We start from the raw sequence: 23,248 nt of genomic DNA on the forward strand, positions 1-23,248 counted from the left end.
TGCATGAGTTTGCATCAGTTTTGGGTGCAGTATTGAACTTTGGAAGGGTCTCACTGGAAGCTCAGAAAGATCTTGCCAAGATACTAGTTTTCAGTAGTAAAAGCATATTCTTCCTGTTCAGTGGCAAAATGTTTCCAAACATGCTTAAATTACAGGTAAGTAAATATGATTACCAATATTTTTCCCCTTGAATTGCATTTTTTACTTCTGGGATTTGATACTTACAGACTTGTTTGAATTGTAATTACATACTCATTTCACTAGACCTGTGTCTTAACAGAACAATCGGCACTTTCTTGACTACATCTGGAGTAACTGATAACTTACTGACAAAAGCATTTTCAGAAATACTGATTAAAATGAGGTTGAGATGATCTTATTTGTATTTTCTTTATTGATGTTGGATATTTTTCAAGCAAATATATCGATCAGCCTTCATAATTTCTTGCAAATGGACTAAGTAGTGGTCTTGCTCTGCTAATGAGTCGAGCTAATTAAGTTATCACCAAGCTGTTTTTCTCTTATCAATATTTAATATTTAAACTTTTAGAATTCAGTATGTACATCTTCTCACTTTTTGGACTTCATTAAAACAAGTATGAGCACTGGTAAGTGATTTTTTAATTATTATTACTGTAGGATTTTTTTCTTGAATTTGAAGCAATAATTTGTTGAGAATTGCTTATTAAGAGAAGCGTAGTTCACCCTGGAACACTTATATCTAAGCAAAAGTTTATTTACAGATTCATTGTTCAGTTTCTTTGCACATATGAAACTTGCATCAGAAACTTATTTTTCTTTTTTTTTAATTGAAATGGCCTTAATGAAACATGCTTTCTTTGTATTATGTACTTACTGTATAGTTACCCATATGTGTGTTATTCTGAAAAGTCACTGGAGGGCCAGAGGGAATGTTGGCATTGGCAAAGTGCTAGTCCCCGCTTTTATTTAGGAACCTTTACATTTGGGAGTTGGCAGTTCAGTTTGCAGTTCTTGAAAGCAGTTAACATGCTTTTTTGTGTCTAAGGTTTAAGAAGTTAGCTGTATTTCTGCTGAGTCACGTTATGTGGATGTGGTAGTAATGAAAGGAGGTTTATCCTTAAATCCCCTCTTCTGCTTTTTCATCCCCCAACAGCTATTTCTTTCATACCCTTCCTCTGAGTTTACTCTTCCCTCCCCACACCCATGCACATATTGTATGTGGATTTATTCTCAGGTAGCAGTAATTCAAAGGATGTGACATTCAAGTTCTGCAAGTGAAAATATGGTGGATTCTTTCAGCAGAGTCTGGCTGGTGCTTGCTCACAAATTAGAAACTCATTGTGACAAATTTCATGTTAAATGTAGACGGCTGGTAGGCAACAAGCCACTCTTGCTTGTAAATGACTCTGCTGAATATACTGATGAGCAAAAGCTCTTACATGACAAATGAAGCCGGTAGACAGATCCTCATAGTATATTAGCAGCAAAGTACTTCAGGAGCTTTGAGGTTCTTTTAGACTAAATTGATGTTTGTGTGTTCAGTTGAAAATCTCAGCACTAGTATGCCTTGGTTGTGCGACTGTGATGTATGCAAGCTTCACTGGCAAGCGTATGCATGAACCGTAAAGTACAGTTTGAGAGGATGCTTCTTAGTCACTTTCAAGTATTGCTTCACGTGCCATTTTGCAGGAAAAAGCAGTGACTGACTTATGTCATGATGTGTCACTGGTGGTTTCAAACCTTTGTTGTTTCTGTCATTTTTGCCTTCTAGTGTGGAAAGTATTCCTGCCACTGCCTTAAAAGAGAACTTTTGTGTTAAATTAGTAGAACTTGGGGGGGTGTCGTTTTTAACTGAATAGAGATTAGTTCAGTTACTATCAATTTTAAGAAGGTAGCCTGACGTTCTGTAAGCAAAGTAAATCATGCTTTATACTGTGGCACAATATCATGTTTCAGCCAACAAATAGATATTCTTTATAATGTCATGTCTCAGCTTTCAGCTTTTCAATTCACAGATACTCAATTTTTGATGCTGTTCCTACACATGTGCTTTTTGGGAAGTCCCTAGAAAATGTAATGACAATTTCATCTGCTTGGCTTGTCAAGCCATCATGACAGAAAACACACTAGCTTGTAAAACTTCAGGAATTCACACACACATAGATTAGGGTTGTCCACCAGCATCTATGTTGACTGAAGCAGCTCTGATTACGTTAAAAAAACAAAAACCAAAACCTTTCATCTGAAGTTTATGCTTCCTTGCTATAGAAACACTGCTGCGGTTTGCTAAAATTCAGTACCTTTCTACTATTGTGACTTAACCCAGTTTTCTTGTGAAGCATCAGTGTTGAGACATTCAGAGGAGCGGCCAAACCCACAACTTTCATCTGAGCAGCTTAGCAACATTGTCCTGGTTATAGAATTACTTCATGGAACATTAACCTTTGACTTAAAATACTGACTACTTGGTAATTCTGGTAAATCTGACTCCCTCTCAGACATCCAGAACCCTGTTCCAATCTGTACAGGCAGTGTTGCTCAACTAAGAATGTTTCCTTCCCCATTTTTTAATACTGCTTTTCTTTTACATCACTCATTGCAGTGTAGTTCTCAGCCAAAAAAGAATTTTGAAATAATTTCTTAATTGCTTTATATGTATAAATATGAGCACTTTCCTTAGTATATTTCTGTGACACAAGAGAGCCTTTACACTATGACAAAGAGTTGCTGTCCCAAAAGAAATGCAGAGGCAATACTGAGTTCTCAGAACTCATCAAAATTCATAAAACTTGCAAAATAATAAATTGCTGATGGTAAATACTACATTGCAAAATAATAAATTGCTGATGGTAAATACTACATTGCAAAATAATATATTGCTGGTGGTAAATACTACAAAGCCAATGAAAGTCATGACTGGGGACTAAGAAAACAAAGCACTATTAGTGCCAGTTTTAAGTGGAAGGGATTCAAATAGGAGAAATTCTGTCTGTCCAGTTTGAATGTATAACCTGTGCTTACAATATTAAAATAAATGCTACTTTTATGTTTTTATGAAGTTTCAGTTGTATTTGGAACATGGCTTAAGCTCCATTGTCCTTGTGTTCAGGAACAAAACTTTTTATCGTGTCTCTTAAGATGCATTACTTTAATTTACATGGAAGGCAAGATGCAAAACTACACTGTTATGGAACGTATGTGACAAGAATACCAATGCGGGGAGGAATTTCAACATGTTTCTCTTGCAGAAGTATTGTTGATAAAATACAATTAATTTCAAAGAATAAATGTTACTTGGTTTCCTTAGAGGAAGAAATAGTTCATGGCAAATGATATGCAATAGAATACCAAATTCTTTAGGTAGTACATAACTAAGTTTTCCAGATAGTCTTGTAATTCAGTGCTTATTACAGTCAGCTAATCTGACTTGTTTGCATTAGGGGGGTCTTTGTGACTTGTCACCATTTCTTCAACTGAGCTTTACACGCTGTGGAGTTCACTTTCTCTTCCTGATACTAGTTTCCAATACCAGTTAGTGCAGTTCTTTCTCCACGTGCTTCTTCTACATGAGGAGCTTCAAAGTCTTCAAACCCGTTATGCTAACCACCTTCAATCTGTCATCCTTCTACTCCTGCTGTGCTGCTTGAAACATGGCTGGCTGACTTGGCAGTTATCAGGAGAAACTGTATCTTACTTGTGGTGTCATTTTGAGTTGATAGTGTTGTCATTGCTGCCTTTACCCTCTCTGTTTTGTTCTGTTTCCCTGGATATAAAGGGTGTGTTGGCATGTGTATGTGTGTTTGGATAAGGTAGGATAGTGAAATAAAAATAAATGGTTTGGCATGTTAAGGACACCTGCTAGTAAGTACAGTTTGCAGTAGCCCGCCTTGGAGGCAAATCTCACCAGTAATATGGCCTTGGTAGAGGAATGTACAGGTCCATCTGTGCCCTACTTTACTGCTGTTGAGTTTTCTTTGCCATGCAGGTATGTTTAACGTAATCATGCTGCAGCATTTTAACCAGTATGTTTATGCTTTTAAGAAGCATATTTCTTAGCTGCAAAATATTCTTGCATAACTTTTGATTTACTGAAAGGATACATTTTTGTTGGAAGAAAGTGCAAGACCTGTAATGGCCTTTATATAGACATTAAACGCTTTCCTGTGAAATGTCACAACTTCTAGTTGACCTTAACTGTACTTCCACTTTCGTGGAAGCGATGCAGTAGCTCTGTTTAAAGGCACTGAAGAAATAAGAGCAAGAGATTTCTGAGATTTCTTCATTAAGGTCAAGAGGAAAGGGGATCAATTGGACTGATTAGAGACTTTATTTCCGGTAGATTTGTTTTATTTTTTTCCTCCAGCTCTTTGAGGTGCAACTGCTAGTCAAAGGCTTGTCTTCTCTTGCACTGTAAATTATCACATGAATGTTCTGAAAACATCTCTGTGCAATTCCTTCACAAAACTGTTCGTTGTCAAACATGTATATTGTAGTCTCTTTTCATTGTCAGATGAATTTAATTATCCCAGTAATACATCTTGTTTTCATACTGTTTGAATTTTGTGCAACGCAATGCTAGCTTATTTAAAATGCTTAAAGGAATAGAAATTGAGAAGGCTAATGGACTTAACTGGCTAACAGATCAGATCTGTGGTAAGTTTCTTGCTGCGTTAATCACCAAATTTTAATACGTGCTTAGAGTGGCTTAGTATTACTACTGGTTTCTGATATTTTACTGTTGTGATTTATACTTGCTTTCTTCTTGGGTTTGGAGGGTAGTTTTGATTTCATTATTTGATACTCAATTGACTCTTCAAGTAAACAGATTTACTAATTAAATTCTTCTGTCTGTTCTCTCAATAGCTAGAGATGATTGCCATGGAAAATCCTGCAGACTTGAAGAAGCAGTTGTATGTTGAATTTGAAGGAGAGCAAGGGGTAGATGAAGGAGGTGTTTCCAAAGAATTTTTTCAGCTGGTTGTGGAAGAAATCTTCAATCCAGATATTGGTATGTTTTCTAATAATTTACTAATTTATCATTTTTTTCCCACGAAAGGTTGGACTAGATGGATCTTTCAAGGTCCTTTCCAACCTAGGCTGTTCCGTGTTTATGAAGCGTCTTTCTACATCTGCTGCTGCTTATCTCTGAAGCTCTCCAGATTTCTTAGTGATTGTGAGAGTACTTGACTCATTGAGGCTCACTATGTCATCATCAGACATCCTTCTAAGGAGAAATGATGAAAGGAATAATTGTATAACTAGTGAAAGCTGCCATTGCTTGTTTAGTTATAAATCAGTAGTATAGGGGTTCTTTGCAGGGTTCTTTGTTCGTTCTCTCACCTTTTTCCTTGCTTTGCTTTGTGATTAGCTTCTAGCATTAGTAATCAAACCAAAGAGGAAGAGCTTCCGCAATAAAACCAGAGTAGGACTATGGTGAGTTCTTGAGTTATTTCCTCCCCTTCCTCCAGCTTAAAAAAAAAAAAATCCGTCAGTCTCAAGTCTTCTAATGATTTCAGCCTAAAAGGGGTACACCTCCAAAGTATGGCAATAATGTCAAATTTGGTTGAAGTTAGTTAAGAACTAGAAGTCATTTGATATATCGGAGCCCAAGTTTTATATTTATGTTTTAATAGTCACATTTCCATCTTACTCTTTTTTCACTTGCTCCCTGCACCAGTCTTTTATGCTTCTATCTTTATACATGTAAGGACATGCTGCTTTTAATATGCAGCTTGTCTGCTGCTCTGGAAAGATTAAAGCGTTTTAAAATGTTACAAATACTTTGTGTTAGAATAGAAATGAGGCCTACCAGGTTTCTGTGCTAATTTCATAGTTTATATGAAATACGACGTCACATTAAAGAAGCTCAATAGCTTATGGCCATTGGTTAATTTGGGCTCATTGAACTCATAAAGCCATTGTTCTTGGTTTTGTAGCTGATAAAATTGGGGAAGAAACACAGAAATTCATTTTGACCAGGTTCAAGGAAGTCCCCAGAATCGATAACAGAATCTGAACCTTGGAGCTTGCCCTTCACCATACACAAGACAGGTCTTGTAATAAGTGATACAGATCCGTAGATAAGTCTTACTCGCTCTGAAAACTGCTGTTAATTTGGAGAGCTTTGGAATCTGATTGCAAGGTTACTTGCAATAAATTAGAGTATGGCAAAATAAAGAAGTGTTAGTACTTTGACAGAGTTTTATTTCCAATGGAAAATATATTTTTGACCTGAGTTTATCTAAACATAAATTGTGTGGTGTGTCTATATTAAAATACTCCTATTTAGTAATTAAAGTCTGATTCAGTTGAGACCCAATCAGTGTACACATGCTCCCTGTGTATAAAGGTGTGCATGCATGTTTTAAATCTTACTTTTGTATTCAAAATACAAAAATATGTACACTTTTTGTTTTCATATCAACTTTGATAAAAAGGGCATTTATTGGCTTTTGGCATAAATGTGTAAAAGCAGAAAATGTAGCTTGTATTCAGTCTTCTTTTGCACCCATTAATATGCACTGCAGTATAACAGTTCACACACCATATATACCAAGTGACTTTTGTTGATTTGTAAACACTTTATTTACTAGAGAAAATGAAGGAAATCCTGTAAATGGCATTTAAAATGTCTGTCCTCTGATAAGTATATGTGGAGTGATGTTTATTGCTCTAATAGTTTCTTTACCACTACATTTCAAGTGTTTTCATATTAAACTACCTTAAAAGTTTTGCTCAAAGGAGGCAATAACTCAGGCAAAATACTAGATTTATGACCATGGTAAAGGGAAGAAGGAATAACTTCATATACTATTCCTAGCAATGAAATACAAAGTTGTTTTCCCCTTATTGCAGCTTTCAGTTTCTTCTAGTGTTTTATTATGATTTTAATGTACTATAGTCTTAATTTTTTCAATGTATTTCACATTAAAGTGTTTCCATATGTGGATCTAGGTAAACTGTTAGTCCTTCTTTATTAGACATTGGCTAGAGTTATTTGTTTTGACTGTTTAATTCTTCCATGATCTTGAAGAAAGTGCAAGTCATTACCTTAATTGTGCCAGCAGTCCAGAAGTTACTTCAGTCAATTCAGAAAACGGAATGCAGGCTTCTATTTAATGTTTCTCCTATATATGCTTGTGTTGCTCAGCCATTTCTAATTTCCAGTTGCCTGACATGATGTGTTAGTCTGTAATTTGTGTGCTCTCCTAATAGCTGACCCTGTCCTAGTACCTTACTGAGATAAATAATCTTCAATTTTGGTGAATAGCCAGTCTCTGAGTTTGCAGTTCATTTTCCTACATTGAATGAGAATTCAGGCTTTGTCTTGGCTGAAGGTGACGTCCTATTTTCAGTCTTAGGAGTAATTTTGTGGTTCTGTTCATGTAGCTTTGTAATCACTTTGTACATCTCTGTAGGTTGTAAACAAGTATATCTTAAAAGACCTGACAAGATAAAACCTTGTAGCAAATGTACTTCATGTTCTTGACCACATGCATCTAACTTCTGGTGTGTTGGGAGGAAGGAGCTTGGGCAATTTTCTTTAGATTCTGCCTGAAAATCATGAGACTTAGCTGTACAGGCAGCAGGTCACTAGGACTCTATTTGTCCAGGGTGGTCGGTCTCTCTCTCCCTTTAAGTCTGTGGGTTTTGCGTTTATCTTGCTTCAATATCTAGTCAGGTAAGCAATGGATTTTACTGTGGAACTCATTTAAATAGTTTATAGCCTGTACACAAACGCCAGTTTCATAAGCAAGAACTAATCTAGTGGCTTGCTGCATCCAAAAGGGTAAGGGACTCTGCCTTTGTCTTGTCTGTACAGTCCACTCCATGTGCCAGGTCAACTGCTTGTTGAAGCCTTCTGTGAAGGTACTCAGCTTGTGAATTTAGCAGTAAGTTGGTTACCTGAAAAGGTGAGCTGAATAGGATAGGGAAACAAAGCAAAACCTCTCCCTTTTAACAGTGACAAGCTGTTAAAACTGCGCCCCTCCTGTGAAACAAGTCCCATGTTACGTTTTCCCCTCAAGTTAGGATGTATGTGATAGCTGCAGCATCAGGGACTTTGTCCAGTACCTTTAAACAAACAAACAAGAAAATCTGTTGGGCATCAACTTTAAGATCATATGTGATGGTTAATCTCTGCTCCATCATCATAGCTTCCAATTCAGTAATAGGGCTGCATCTAGTCCTGTTCCTTTGCTGGAAGTGGCCTGGAAAAGCCTTTGAGGAAAGGCTATCACTTTGTCGTAATCGGAGTTCTTCCGGACTATTTCATCCACGTGCTTTTTGATAGTGTTCTTTTCTTGCGCTGCTGTATTTATCAAATATATGTTGATAATGTGCTACTGCTTCCTCGGTAGTGGAAGGGGATGAAAGGTTGTGTGTACCGCTTCATCGGGCACTGCAGGATGTTTTATCGCAGGTCTCCTGCAGAATTTTAGTGATAATGTGAGTAACAGTACTTTGAGCAGCTCCAGTTACCCTAAGGTAAGTAGCTTCTCTTTGCTATTAAATTCAGTATAATGTTATGTCAAACATGTTTTAGAAGCCTGCCAATGCAAATGGATTTATATTAGTATGTTTTACATGTTAGTTTTATTGAAATGTAACCATAATTGTTCAACATCATTTTTTTTACAGGGATGTTCACGTATGATGAATCTACAAAACTGTTTTGGTTTAATCCGTCCTCTTTTGAAACTGAGGGTCAGTTTACACTGATTGGCATAGTACTGGGTCTGGCTATTTACAATAACTGTATACTGGATGTACATTTTCCCATGGTTGTCTACAGGAAGCTAATGGGCAAAAAAGGAACTTTCCGTGATCTGGCAGACTCTCACCCTGTAAGTTCATTATGTTCTCTGACTTTATTAATGCATTTTCCATACAATAACTTGATTTAGATTTATATTAAACACAAGATCACTGTCAGAAGTGGAAGTGAAATAACCGCTGACTTGTGTGAAGAGTCTGTATTTGTTAAAATAAATTCATAAACAATAAAACCTCTTACTACATCTGCTTTGGAGAGGGCAGAATTGTCAAGACACCAGATAGGGCTGGGTATCAGTAAAACTTTGCTCTGGTTCTTTTTTACATACTGCCTAAATTGCTTAATATCACTAAGTACTATTAAACATAAACTATTATTAATAGTATCTTCTCAAAGAGACTTCTAAAATGAGGCTGTTTTATCTATTTGTAGAAGTAGATTTCTAGCAAAAAAGTGAAAGTAACAATAGACATGCAAAGGAGTGATGCTCATATTGGTCTTCATATGAAGCAAAAGACAGATGAGGCCGTTCATGAATAATATCCCTCCTGTTTAGGAGCAATGATTAGTGTCCATCTTCCTTCACCCCTCCCTAGCCAGGGGCTATATTAAAAACACTAAGATGTGCACCTGCTTTAGTAGCTAGAGCATAGAAATGTGTGTGCAGGATGTCTTGGCCCCACTTCATCTTCCATCAAAGATCGCTGGCAGCTTTTTTGTCATGGTAGCTAGTATGAGTTGTTATGCATCATTTCATTTCAAATGGCAGTTATGCAAAATCTTCAGCTGTTCAAAAAAGATGAGTAAAATGGTACTGTTTAAAAAGAACTTGCCTTTTACTTTCGTTTAATAAAAAAATGAGGCATGTGTAATCAAATAAAACAGGTTATCCAGTCTGCTTTGGATGGCTACATACAACAGCATGGCAGCTTTGACCGGTTTCTCTGTTAAATGATGTTGAGAAACATAAAGTGCTCCCAGTTTCCTGTAACCTTTATTACATACTCAAAACTTTTTATGACAGAAAAAGTGCATTTTTATCTGGAACAAGGCAGTCGGGGCATTTCTTAATATTTTTTTTCCCCCTACTCTTTTGTTTCTCTGACATCTACACTGATTTATTTTAAAATAATTATTTTTAAACTTTGTATTCTAATATAGCTTAAACACTTACTTCAGAGCTTCTCAAACCAAAAATGAGCTTTGCAATAATCAAGCCTCCCAATGTTTTTTCTAATGCTACAGAGCATGGAGGATAGGGTGTTCACCAGCCCTCACCACCAACGGTTCCAAGTCCAGTCATTTTTAATGCAAGATATTTTTAAAGGTGCTGTGGAAGAATCAAGGATACAGATAGTGAGAAGATGAGGCTTACATGTAAACTTTTAATAATTAGACCATTGAGGGGACATTTACTCCACTGTAAAAATACAGTTTCGCTCAGTTGTTGCTTTTACCTTCACTTTGCATTCTTGAAGGCTACACCTCTGTCTCAGCCAAGTAATTGTTCCTTTTCTGCGTAGCCTTTGCTTTCCAAGAGAGTCTTGGGCTTTTCCTAAGGCATAGCAGGGAGGAAGGCTGGTTGATTCTTTGAATAGAGCAAACTCATACAGGTAATTTCAGGTTCCATTTGGCAAATTCTGACCTAATCTGGTGTGGGGGGGTTTTTTGTGCATAAATGTTTTCTTACTTTGACTGCCCCATCTGTGTTGCTTCAAGATTACTTCCTGGTTTGTTTGGGTTTTAAACCAAAATGTAGGAGATAAAAGCCTGCTGCCTGAGATTTATCTGATCATAAAATACAGCATTTTCTTTGATTTTAATACATATGTTCAATTTACTAGTGTAACATGTTCTGGATGCCAAATGTAAATACAGTTTCAAATTAGTTAAAAGAGGAAGAGGTGATCAGTGGCTCCTAAGCTACAGGTCTGACCATTGCATTTAGGAAGATTTCTGGGTACTCCCTTCTGAGGGAGTTACCACTCACTGCCATGTTTCTTTTTTTATCTTAATATCTGCTATTGGTTGTTTTTACAATCACTGAGCTTAATATACCTTTGTTTGGACTGTTGTGGGAGTTCTTAGGTGACTTGTGTCATAGAATGTAACAGCCATTTTTGAGGTAGATGATTTAATGTCTTCTGGTATTTACACAATGAAATCTATTGAAACTTTTGTATGACAGACATGTATTTCTTATTCTGTTAGGTTCTTTACCAGAGTTTGAGAGACTTATTAGAGTATGAAGGAAGTGTGGAAGATGACATGATGATAACGTTTCAAATATCTCATACGGATCTCTTTGGCAATCCAATGATGCATGATTTAAAGGAAAATGGTGATAAAATTCCTATTACGAATGAAAATAGAAAGGTACGCTCAATTTTTTTAATGTAGCCTGTAATTTTTGGATACTCTATGCAGAATTATGTAGCACTTTATAAACATTTGGTCTCGCTTATAATTTAAGTTTAAAAGCCTTTTAAAATTCCCATAGCACAGTATAGTTGTAAGCAGAGAAAAGGCTTCTCTTTTCAAGAAAGCATCAGTACATGCATACATAGCTTCTGGCTGTGGTGTTTGAGAAGTATTTAAGACTTGCTCTTTATTATTGATTAGTAGAAGCTGGGCCCAGTTAATCTATGTAAAATTATAGAACTAAATGTATTTGGGGGTCTCATAATCTAAGTAGAACTATAGAATTAAATGTATTTGGTGGGTCTTGTAAATGTAATCTATGTAGAATTACAGAATTCAGTGTATTTGAGAGTTGAAATACTAAGGGTTTTCTTGGGGATTGTTTCCTTACAGGAATTTGTCAATCTGTATGCTGACTATATACTCAATAAATCAGTAGAAAAACAGTTCAAGGCCTTTCGGAGAGGATTCCACATGGTGACCAATGAATCTCCTTTGAAATATTTATTTAGACCAGAGGAAATTGAATTACTTATTTGTGGAAGTAGGGTAAGAATTCTGTATGTAACCAGAAAGCGGAGCTTTCTTGATCCTAAGTATATAACTAGTGGTCATTTTAAAAAATATCATCTTCTTACAGAATTTAGATTTTCAAGCACTAGAAGAAACTACAGAATATGATGGTGGCTATACAAGAGACTCTCTTATTATTAGGTAATTTTTCTAATTTCTGAAAGATTAAAAGCACTTCACATGCCTGTTTCTTCATAATGAATTTAATATTGTGAGATTCAGTATTTCTGTAGTACTGGAGATGCGAATGCCTTATGTATTATTTCACTTTACTCAAGTACTGCCATTGGAAAAGAGCAGATAGTAAAAGCATTGTTTTTAGCTTCCAGTGAACTTTGGTAAAGCTTAAAAGAGGTTTGTTTGGGGTTTTTTTTGCCTCAGACCATATAGTTAAATAATCCCCAGTATAAACAGGGCTGGTTCAATAAATTACCACTGCTCTGCTGTTTTGTTGGGTTTTTTTAAATCTCACACTGAATTGTTTGAATAGGTTGCATGTGTAGAACTTTTTTCTCCAATGAAACATCAAGTAAATTTAATGTTGTAATGTCTTGTCCCCTTTGACTAGAGAGCTCTGAAGACAAGGGTCAGAGAAGTGTGCACCTTCTCTTCTCTTTGCCAACTGGTTCCTGCTAGGGTAGAAAACCTTTAGCCAGGAGCTGCATCTCCTTACTGTGGTATTCAAGAAGGTGGTAGAAATAGACACTATAGTGGAACCAGTGTAATTCCTTAGGAAATAGGAGTGATAAAATAAAGGAAGAATATTTGCAGATATTTAACATTTAACATTTAAAAAGAGACTGCAGTGTTTCATTATTTCTGATTTCTACCCCTTCATCTCCCCAGTTGGTAAATACATTGCTGTTAGTTTTGGTTTCTGGATGCAATTTGCAAACTTGATGTTGAGATTGATTAGAATTACTAAAACCTTCAAAGTTCAGTTACTTTTGAAAGTCTCATTTAGAGCAAAGAAAGTTTTCAGTTTACTTACTTTTTGATTTCTTCCTTGATAGGGAATTCTGGGAAATAGTGCATTCATTTACAGATGAACAGAAAAGACTATTCTTACAGTTTACAACAGGCACAGACAGAGCCCCTGTGGGAGGACTTGGAAAGTTAAAGATGATCATAGCCAAAAATGGCCCAGATACAGAGAGGTAAAAATAAAACTGCTACCTTTTGCTTGTTTATAAATGGAAGCAAATTCTGTGCTTTTAATTTATTAACTTAGTTAAATCTAAAAGTTAAATCTTTAAGCAGAGTAGATTCTCTTTAAATTCATTATTTTGGATTTGTGAAGTAATAATGTATTTCTTTGCATGTACTGCATGTTCCCAGATCTTAATTCTTTTTTTCTTTTTGTTTTCCCCACAGGTTACCTACATCTCACACATGCTTTAATGTACTATTGCTTCCGGAGTACTCAAGCAAAGAAAAGCTTAAAGAAAGATTATTGAAGGCCATCACATATGCCAAAGGATTTGGCATGCTGTAATAAATATAACAAAGGGATTAAAAAAAAAAGATGGTGATGATGTCCCTGTCCAAAAAGGCCATAAGATAGTGAGCTACAGTAGTCACCTGTGTTTGTGCCTCCCTTCTTTACTGGGGACATTGGGCTGGAACAGCAGATTTCAGCTGCTTATATGAACAAAATCTTTATTTTTTCTTTTAGCGTGAAAGTGTTACATATTCTTTCACTTGTATGTACAGAGAGGTTTTCCTGAATATTTATTTTAAGGGTTAAATCACTTTTGCTTGTGTTTATTACTGCTTGAAGTTGAGCCTTTTTGAGTATTTACAAGAAAACAAACTGTACTCTCCCAAGGAAAATATTGCCATCATTTGTAGACCATGTAACCTTCAAGTATGTGCTATATTTTTGTCCCTGTATCTAATCAAATCAAGAACTGTACTTTTTGAAGAGTTTGCTTTTGAAACTTGAAGTCTTGGAAAACAGTGTGATGCAATTACTGCTGTTCTAGCCCCCAAAGAGTTTCTGTGCAAAATCTTAAGAATCAATAAAGATGGAAGGGAGAACTTGGAATGTTAAATTGCAGCCTTGAGAACTTTACTTTAGTCACAGCACAACAATTAAAATTCATTTCACTATATGTTGTCTTCACATGTCTTGTAATAAACATTTCTTAGCATATGAAAGGGTAGAAATTTTAGTTACTTTTTTTTAAAAAAAAGTTTACTGGGGGAAGTGCATTTTCAGCTGAACAGCTTTAGAATAGGGAGTGAAGTGTTTGGAAAAAAGATAGGAAGTTTTTGCTATATTATAAACAAAGCATGTGGAAGTGCACTTAAAATGAAGTTTTATTCTTAATTGCCTATTATGTTGACATTTTAAATAGACAATCCAAAGTCTTCCCTACATGTTATGTCATCACCATTTATTTAATGAATTGTTGTTCCTACTTATCAAGGCACATGATCAGTGTTGCAACATAATCTAAAGGGATGGCTACTGTATTTTAATCTCATCTAACAATAAGCAAAATTGAACAATATTAAACGTAAGGCCTACTTCATGTTGTACACTTCCAACCATTAAATAAACTGTTAGAAAGTAAGTACTAAGCTTATGTTCATCTACTACATAAAGTATTCCGTAGGTTTTTAATTTAACTCTACAAATCATATCAGAAATAAATCCTTTACCTTTTGTAGTCTGTGTTTAATGTTAATTTCTCCTGTTGCAATATATGATAAAGGGATTATGCGTTTTTAAATGAAGATGTAACTGGCATATCTCTTTCATAATACAAGCTGCAGCGGTTGTGCAGAGCTGAGCTTGTGCCTTGACAATTGTTAAAACTGACTACTACCGATCAAACCCGTGACTGTGTGGAATTGGCATTAAAAGGCGTAGTTTTGAAATCATTGGAGAAAGAAAATACATCTTTCAGGACTATTTTAATAAATTCTTTCTAGTAATAGAAACAGACAACTGTTATGTAACTGTGATGCTGAATAAAACAGTGACCTTTTTTCACCACGGTTCAGTGAAAAAGAAAACAAGTGACTTCCTTACTTTGACAAATTGGATATTAAATTATTTGGTTAGAAGACATTATAGTACAGCATAATTTGAGGGTTACCGGTACATAAAACTCTGCAGAAGTGAACAGTAGTAGTGATGTGGGGTCCAGCACTGTTCCTCTCAAATCTAAGCCAATGCAGGATGGTGTGGACATGGGGACTGAGACTTGCTGGGGAGGGAGAGGTGCTGGCTGTCCTCTGGTCTTTGATCTTGAGGTGGCAGTTAGGGCATGCTGCCTTGGATGGTCACCGCATTGTATGTCCCTGAAGAGGAAAAGAGGAGATGCCCTACCTCTCAGTAGGGCAGCTGACAGCAGCATTTGCCAATTCTTTCAGGTTTGGGGCGTCTTTTACTGCAGGTGGTGAGAACAAGATTTGCCGAGTGCCTTGAGGTGTTTTGTTACAAGTATGAACCACATCGTGATGCTGTTGCGTGGTGTGTACCTTGTCAGTCGTCTGATACCATTAAGCTGTATCCCTATACTTGTTTTATTCTGATGTAGCTGTGGATGATGGTTATGCCCAGCTGACAACTGTATAAGATTCATGTTGGGTTTTTTATAGAGGTCCAAAAGCCGGGCAGACAGCGTAATTTTATAGCAATACAAAGTTCTCTAACTGAAGTGTTGACTTTGTAAATATGCTTTTTCTGTCTTCCTTTTAGCATTAAGATTAAAATAATGCATAATTGTATCTGTCTTTAAAAGCATAAGTTGTTTTACAAGGAACCTTTTTCAGGTAAGGTATTTGACAGATTTCCCATGTAAATATATAGTGCCTCCCCCAAAACGCCACTGTATTGAGACCGTATCTCCTTAGTGGTGTTATAAATGTTCTAATTGTCCAGCAGTAGCAGGTGGTAAGGTTTAAAATAAAAGAAATCTCAAAGTCTTATAGCTGCAGACTGCTCTCCTGCCCTGCAGCAGTTCCAGTCAGTCTTCCTTTGTTTGGACAGTTTGTCAAAGTGGGAGAAATGCCACTTTAAGCTCTTTTTTTCTGGGCTCTGGGCACACCCAGAATGTCTTTCACCCTCACTTAGTCTTTCAGCAGTGTTTAGCAAATTTTAGGTCTACGAAGCCTACATTGGAAGTTTAGGTGTACTTACGTGTCACTGAAATACCTCTCTCAAGCAAGACTGAAGACTCCTCTTCCAGGGTAGCAGTCTGATGCCAGTGTGCTGGTGCTCTTTCCTAGGGTGTCCTTAATATGTTATTGAGAAAATATTTTGGGCATCCCAGCATTGTCTCATTTGACAAGTGACAAATGCCTCTAAGCATTTCTTTCTGCACCCTGATCAACTTCCAAGATGTTTCCAGCCTTGGTGTGAAGGGGACATTAGGCTTTTTGTCTGTATTTTGTGGTATCATGTGCCTCAGAAATGATGGTAGTGCTAGATAGGCTGAAAAGAGTCATCTTAAGTACTGAATAAATAAGGCATTTTTCTAAGATTTCATTAGGAGTGAGGGAATAGTTTGGCTCTAAAGGTATATTAGCACATGACTGTGTGAACAGAGCATCACCTTTTAAAACATGAAAGCTTTTGTTTCTTGCTGAAAAGATTTCAGGAGCACAGTTCAGTTGACTAAAGAACAGTGTTTGTGGAAGTTATGACAGGATTTATCGTCCCTTCAGCAGGTAGTAGCCTGACACAGGACTGTGGCAGCCAAGGAGACCCTCCCTAGGCTTGTGCTTTGAGGAAAGCTGATGCTGGAATGGGCTGGTGATGAGCCTGGGGCTCCAAACCCCTCTGTTTCCATAGTCAATCCATTCCTCTCATCCAACAGCGGTCTTCACTGCTGAAGCAGGAGCCTCATACCATGCAGGTGTGAAGGGCTGAGCCTCCAGGTAGCCCACAGTGTGGGCTACCCAGACACTTCCCCAGGTTTCTGCTCTGTGGAGCAAAGGAGTGGGACACACACCACTGATGTTCAATGGGAGGACAACCCCCACAGCATCGGCTTTAAGGTGCTTCTCTGTTGTAGCCAATTAACTACAGGTAAATTTTTAATCTCTTAAAATATCCTGGTTGTCTCAAGAATTTTCAAGATGAAGATAATTCAGTTGTGTTGAATGTTTGAGCTGTGTCTTACTATTTAGAAAAACAGCATTCAGCATACAAGATGGAGCAGGAACTTCTTCCAAGTTTAGCTACGTAAAAACCAAGCCTTTGCTGATAAGAGCTTAGTTTATGATGGTTAGTCTCAGAATCACAAGGGTTTGTGATAATTACCTACAGTTCCCGTTTGTACTTGTGCACAACTTTAAATTTTCAGAATTGCTGGTGATCAAAATTGTTGTCAAGAAATTCATAAGAGCATCAGGGACTTTAAATAAATTTTATTGAGAAATTCACTTTTTATACAGTATCATAGAAGGGACACTGCTTTGGAAATAGAGTTGATGCTGATATTTGCCTTTAGACTTCTTATCCGGATTAATTAATTTGGAAAACCCATGAAATAATGGTATGTAAATAACGGTATGTATTTTTCTCCAGTGCTCTGTCTAAAGATGCCTTCAGCTGTTAGTTTTTATTATTTTTCATTAACAAAATTGAATAAGGTGTCTTGCTGCTGGATTTCTGTAGTAATTTAAAAAGTTATTTGCTCGATGACTTTGGCTGTATGCTGCACAGCTATAAGGTTTCTGTCTTCATAGCTTTGCTGTCATTAAATCGCCAAGTGAGGGGCTGGCCTGCAGTTGGAATTGCATCCTGATGTACCACCTTGTCACTGAACGTGGGAATCTCCCTTCTCCCGTTGTCCCTGAAGTTTCCAGTGCACCTTTGGTTGAGTTCCTGGTAAGTGGCATCACAGCCAAGCCTGTAAGGGGGCAGCTCGTTCACTGCAACTGCAGGTGGACCAGGGACTGCACAGTGAAAAAGCAACTTTTTCCTTGATGTGTCCTTGGGCTGTGCCTCCTGCAAGCTTTGCGCTCTAAAGAACAGAAAGTGGGGCATGGTGGGTGTTGGTTTGGGATCCCACATTCTCCTTGGACAGAAGGAGGGACTTTCACAGGTGTAAGATGGCAAGTTGAAAAGGCTTGTGATCTTTGAAAGACACAATCAGTCTTTTTTGTTTGGTTCGTTTTTTCCCCTTCTCAGAAAAATTTATTTCTTTCACTTGGATGCAAATTGCCATTTATCTGAAACACTGTATGAAACATCGGTCGCTCTTTTGCAATTGCTGGTTTATGGGATGGGCTCTGGGCAGGAGCTGGGTTTGGCTGGAGAAGTCACGTTAAACTGGTGGGGGGAGCAAGTGAGAGAGTGAGATAGGAGAGGAGGGGGTGAGTTGGCGGTAAAAAGGTGGGAAGAGAAGCAGTTGGAAAATGTATTTTGATTGAGAAACACTACATAGGATGAAGGAAGTGGAGGTGTGGGTTTTTTTAACTGAGGAGGGTTGTCAAGGATCTTGGGAAGACAGGGTGTGCTGGGAAGGTAGTTTTAATTTCAGATGTGCTGCTTTGTGATATACAAGTGTGGTTTTGTTCTGTTGTGCAGTATTTGTAGGAGACATCCAGAAAGCAGTCCTGATAAATAACGGAAGTCCTACCTAGTATGCTTGTGTTTATGGATGTCTGTTGCTCAATATATATCCAGCTTCAGGATTTCTATGTGGGGAAACTTCTAAGAGACAGGGATATCAGCAGTACAAGTAGAGGGTGTGAATTGTTACTCTATTTTAGGGTAATAAAATGGCATTGGGAACTGCTACAGTATCTTCCCAGGTAGGTTTGTGAATAGTTTTGAGACTTAAAAATGAAATCAGAGCTGACTCTGGAAGTCAGCCAGCGATCACTGGAGTTGGGCTTCTGCCTTAGGAAGGACACGCCGCACAGCTGAACTATAAACAACTACACATGCAGGGATGCTGCTGCTCATATGGGCTTGGCTGGCAACTAGTACTGAGCAATGTCCAGTGAAGATAAAAACTGCAGCAGCTTGAAGATTTGTGACTGAACTCTTGTCTTGTGCGAAGCTGATGTGAAGCTTTTCTTAATGTCACCAAAAGCTCTGGCATACATTTTTGCTGTGCCAGTGCGATTACATAGGCAGAAAATTCCTTAAATCTGTGTTCCCAGTGCATCCTTTTGCTTCTGGATTTGTATGGTGCAAGCAATCCTGCTCACAAGTAACTGTCTATAAAATGGCAACTCATTGAAAACATTTCTGTTGTAAGTTTCGAGTTGCCAGATATCAAACGCTACATTTCATTTACGTATTTCCTGTTGCAAGCACTCAGTGTTTGAGCAGTAAGGGGTAAAAATCAGGTAAGCTAATGATACAATTAAGGGGTTCTTATTGTTTGCTAATATAATTGATTTTTAAAAATGGAAACTCAGCACTAGAATGTTTCCTAGATGAAAGCATGTTCTCAAAAGAATAATATCCCCTGTGCTATGTACACTGATTTTTTTTTAAAAAAAATTTTGTCATCTGCACATGAAGACTCCTATGAACTTTGTAGCAAGTCACCTAAAATAAAGCAGGTGACACTTCGGACTCAGCAACACAGATACTTTCTTTTCAGAACACACACAGATTTCTTTACAAGCATCTAATAAGGGTTACTCTTGAGCCATTTTTTTTCACCTTGCATCTCTCTAGCGAAGGTCTCATATTCCTGAACTGAAGTCCCCAAGTGGATATCCTTTCTAAGAAAATTCCTGTCTGGCTGCTTTGCAGTAGGGCTGCAGACACTGGGCTCTGCCCTTACCAGGCTCCACTCTCTGCCCCTGCCACAATAGCTGGCAGCCAGTCCAGGTGAGAGCATCGCTCCTGCACCAGGAGTCATTCCAGATGGTGGCCCTCAGGCCTTTTGGAGGCAATCCTGCCCCAGACCTGCAGCTTTATGAATAAGCAGTTTGACTTTATCATCCAAGATGATTTCCTTGATGGCTTTGCTTTTGGAGAAGAGGCCTTCTTGGTGTCTTGGCCTTACGTCAGGTTTCCTGGGTTCAGGACTCTCTTTCTGGGATCACCCACTGCTGCTGTTGCCACCTTCAGAGGACAGTTTTAGTCCCTCATCTTTCATGCTCTTGGCGTCTCCCAGAGGGACAGTAGGTGGCCTGGAGCCAGTGCTCTCAGCTGCCATGTCCCACCGCAGACCAGCAATTGCAGTGGAGGAAGCTGTAGGTGCAGAAGCAATGGTGATCTGCCTGTTGCCTCTGAGCCTCGCTGCTGCAGGGCTGCGGGTGATAAAAATGGGCTGGTTTGGCAGTTTCTTCCCAGAATCTACAAGGTGGGAGCTTCCATCAGCCATATTCTCATGTTTTTCGCCTTTCCTCTGGAAATCTCCCATCCCAAGGCAGGTTGCAGCCTCTGGACACTCTTGAGTTTCCTCTGCATTTATTTTTTTTGGTGCCCCCTCTACAAGTGAGAGTGAAGCCCTCTAGGACTGAAACCCACATGGAGTAGGTAGCTCTGCTGTGCTGTACAATGCTTCTCCTGCCCTTGGCACCAGCAATGACTGGGAGAGGGAGCATGCTCTGCTGGAGACGTCCGTCGCCCATCGGTCTGGCGTGGGCCCCTTCTGGCCATCAAAGTTTAAGTGAAATTCAGTTATAGAAAACAGCCTGGTCAATAGAAAGGACCTTCCCCATTTGCTTTCTCCAGGGCTCCAGGTCGTTGTGTCTCTTCTGTAACAGCCAGTCTTCCCCAGCGGTGGTAGCAAGCTGAGCCACTTGGTTTCTCCCTCACCTGGGACAGGTCTCTCACCCCTGCCCTCAGCTGCAGTTTTGAACTGCCACCGGCTGGCTGCCCCGAGGTGCTGTGTGGGTCTTGTCTCGCTCCTCTCCTTCCTCATTTCGCTCATCTTTCTTTGGCTGCCAGTGCTTGTGGCTGGTGCAGTTAGGTTATAGTGAGTGAAACATTTTCAAAGCAGTTGGCCTGGAAACCCCAAACTGGAAGTGGTTTGCTTGGGGCAGCTCCTCTGTCAACCTGCCTGGTAGCCGGGAGCCTCATCCATACTGTCAGCGCTCTGGTCTGCACCCCACACCGAGAAGCCTGGCTGTGGCTGGCGGGATGCACGAGCTGTGATGGCAACTGAAGTGTTTGGAAAGGCATGAGCTGCTTTCCTAGGAAAGCTCTGCAGCTTTTTGTTGCCACACATAAGCTTTTTTTCTAACCTTCATATCAATGTAGTCAGAGGCAGCTGTGTTTATTGCAAGATGAGGCATTGGCTTTCAGTAGTCAGAATCCATTAAAAAAACCCACCTCTGGATCATTTCCTTCACCATAGAGTGCCCAAAGTTGCTGCTGTAAGAGAGGCTTCCTTGTGCCGAGCACTGGACAAGTACCTGTGAAGAAACAGCTCTGATGACTTGCTTTAAACAGCCTAAATCTACAAATAATTTGAAAATAGTGGGAATCCCACTGAAAATTGCTGGATTAATTATCTGCACCATTCTGCAATACTTCAGTGGGGAACTGGCAATCAGTTCTCCTGAAGAGTAGATCTTTGCAGCACAGGTGGTTTAAGTCATCAGCCCTAGAGGAAAGCTGTGCTAAAAAAAAAAAGTCGTTCTGTGCTTCTCTGTCTCCTCTGGAAAGGCAGGCAGTGCCCCTTGGTTCTTGCTGTGCTACCCACGTGGAGGGGCTGCTCTGGTGTAGTGACTGCTGTGGGGTGGCTCCCCTTTCAGGGTGATGTGGGGGGAAATAACAGCTCACAATAAGAACAGAATTCTGGGGGTTTTTTCTTCTCGGGAAACTAAAGAAATGACATGTCAAAACAGACAAAAAACCTGAGAAATTAATAGCTATTCATCAAGATGCACATCAGTCCAGAATCCAGTTGTGCTTTCCTGATTTTCCATGTTACTGTTTTCTATTGCCCTGTTACGGAATGGTTGATAGCAGCCCCTACAAACCGTAAGGAAAGAAAAATGCAATAGCAACCATTAGAAAATTCCTTTCATATTTCTGCACTTCTGGTTTTAGAAACTGACCCCCAATTTACCTATACAACTAAGACAGGTCTCTGTTAGAACTGATGGTGTCCTCCTCGGCCTCTTGGGAAAACAGCCTTTGGCACGGGAGCTGTAGCCATTGGCACTGCGTCCTGCAGTCTCCCTGCAGAAGCCAAGCAGAAATGGTAGAGCTGATGAAGAAAAGTCTCTTTGTGAGAACTGCTGCTGCTTCTGGAGTAAAGCTAATGCTTGTGTTCATCATTGAAGATGAGGACACCCTGCTGTCCTGCTCTTGAGGTTGCAGAAACCAGTTTTGCTTAAATAATGTGAGTTTTCCCTTCTCACTCTGCTCTTAGGGTGTGGACAGGGAAGGACTGTAAACACAGAGCAGCAGAATTTTATTTTCCACAGTGAAGATGCAAGGGCAGTTGGCAACAGCAAGTCTTGGCCTTTGATGTGTGAGCTGGAAATGGTTGCAAAATCTGAATTTCAGAAACAAAAGGCCTGACCATTTTTTTGCCCAGGGTGGTTCCTCAAGGCTTGCATGTGTTTCCCTCCCCATCGGCCCAAGGCAGAGTGGAAGGGAGCGGGGCTTTCCCCTCTTCCCTGAGGGGACTGCCCAGGCAGCATCCTCCTCGGGCTCTGGACTGTGGATGGGGCTGGGGGGAGAGGGTGTTCCTGTATTGATGGCTTCTCTCAGGAAAGCTGCCACCGCTGAAATCCTGTGCTTTAGCTGCCTGTACAGTTGCCAGATCCATTTAGTGCATAATTCATTTTGCTCTCGGGGATATGCAGAGGGTTTTTATGAATGCTAAATTATGTAAACAATGGTTTGATTCTTTCTGTCTGTTCCAGGATGGAAACATTAATAGAAGAGCTAGGGGACTTTGAAGGCAAGTACAAATGCTGTCATCTCACAAATCTTCAGGATGAAGAGCAGCTCTCCTTTAGCCAGCCCAACTGCATTGTCTTGTTGGACAACCTGGACTAGGTTTGGCCTGCGAAACCCTCTCTCATCCTTGCCAGCAGCAGCGATACAGAAACAAATGTGTCTTCCAAACCAGCAACATACAGACCACCTCAGAGTGGACCACCTCACTAATGCTTTTATTGGCAAAAGGCAAATGAACAGTTTGTTTCTTAATGTAAAGCAGAGCGCTCTCTCCTTGTACATTAATAAATATTTGGCAGAAATAAGACTGTAAAGCAGATGTCTAAGAAAAAAGAATTAAATGCAGGGTTGTTCCTTCCCTTGGCTCTTTCTGGAGAAAGAGCTGCACCATCAAGCTATCCCCAACCCTCAGCTGTATGTGAGGGGGCCTTTACATGTACAGGTGCTGTTTTGCTGTCACTGCCCTTTCTGTTGTCCAATTCAGTTAATTGAATATTCTGGAGCAGAGCTTTCAATAAAACATAAACAGTTTTCACTGGTTTAAGTAGAATAATAGTAGGTGATGGAGGGAGCTGCTTCCCCAGCTTTACTCTCCTTTTGCACCTGCAGTGGATGTTGAAACACCTCAGGCCTTGTCCATCGATGTC

The 23,248-nt window shown here is 39.1% G+C and overlaps 1 protein-coding gene across 5 annotated transcripts in view; it reads left to right on the top strand.

Moving 5' to 3' along the window:
* The window catches only part of UBE3A (ubiquitin protein ligase E3A), a 56,370-nt gene extending 40,546 nt beyond the window's left edge, over positions 1 to 15,824 (top strand). For all 5 annotated transcript variants that reach the window (XM_074908373.1, XM_074908390.1, XM_074908382.1 and 2 more), the window contains 7 exons: positions 4,846 to 4,990; positions 8,623 to 8,828; positions 10,970 to 11,134; positions 11,573 to 11,728; positions 11,820 to 11,893; positions 12,766 to 12,909; positions 13,127 to 15,824. In XM_074908373.1, coding sequence (XP_074764474.1) covers positions 4,846 to 4,990; positions 8,623 to 8,828; positions 10,970 to 11,134; positions 11,573 to 11,728; positions 11,820 to 11,893; positions 12,766 to 12,909; positions 13,127 to 13,247 — 1,011 coding nt within the window. In that variant the 3' untranslated portion in view covers positions 13,248 to 15,824. The remainder of the gene's footprint in view (positions 1 to 4,845; positions 4,991 to 8,622; positions 8,829 to 10,969; positions 11,135 to 11,572; positions 11,729 to 11,819; positions 11,894 to 12,765; positions 12,910 to 13,126) is intronic.
* The last annotated feature ends 7,424 nt before the right edge of the window (positions 15,825 to 23,248 follow it).

This window comes from Athene noctua, chromosome 1, assembly GCF_965140245.1.
Source record: "Athene noctua chromosome 1, bAthNoc1.hap1.1, whole genome shotgun sequence".
NCBI classification, from domain to species: Eukaryota; Metazoa; Chordata; class Aves; order Strigiformes; family Strigidae; genus Athene; species Athene noctua.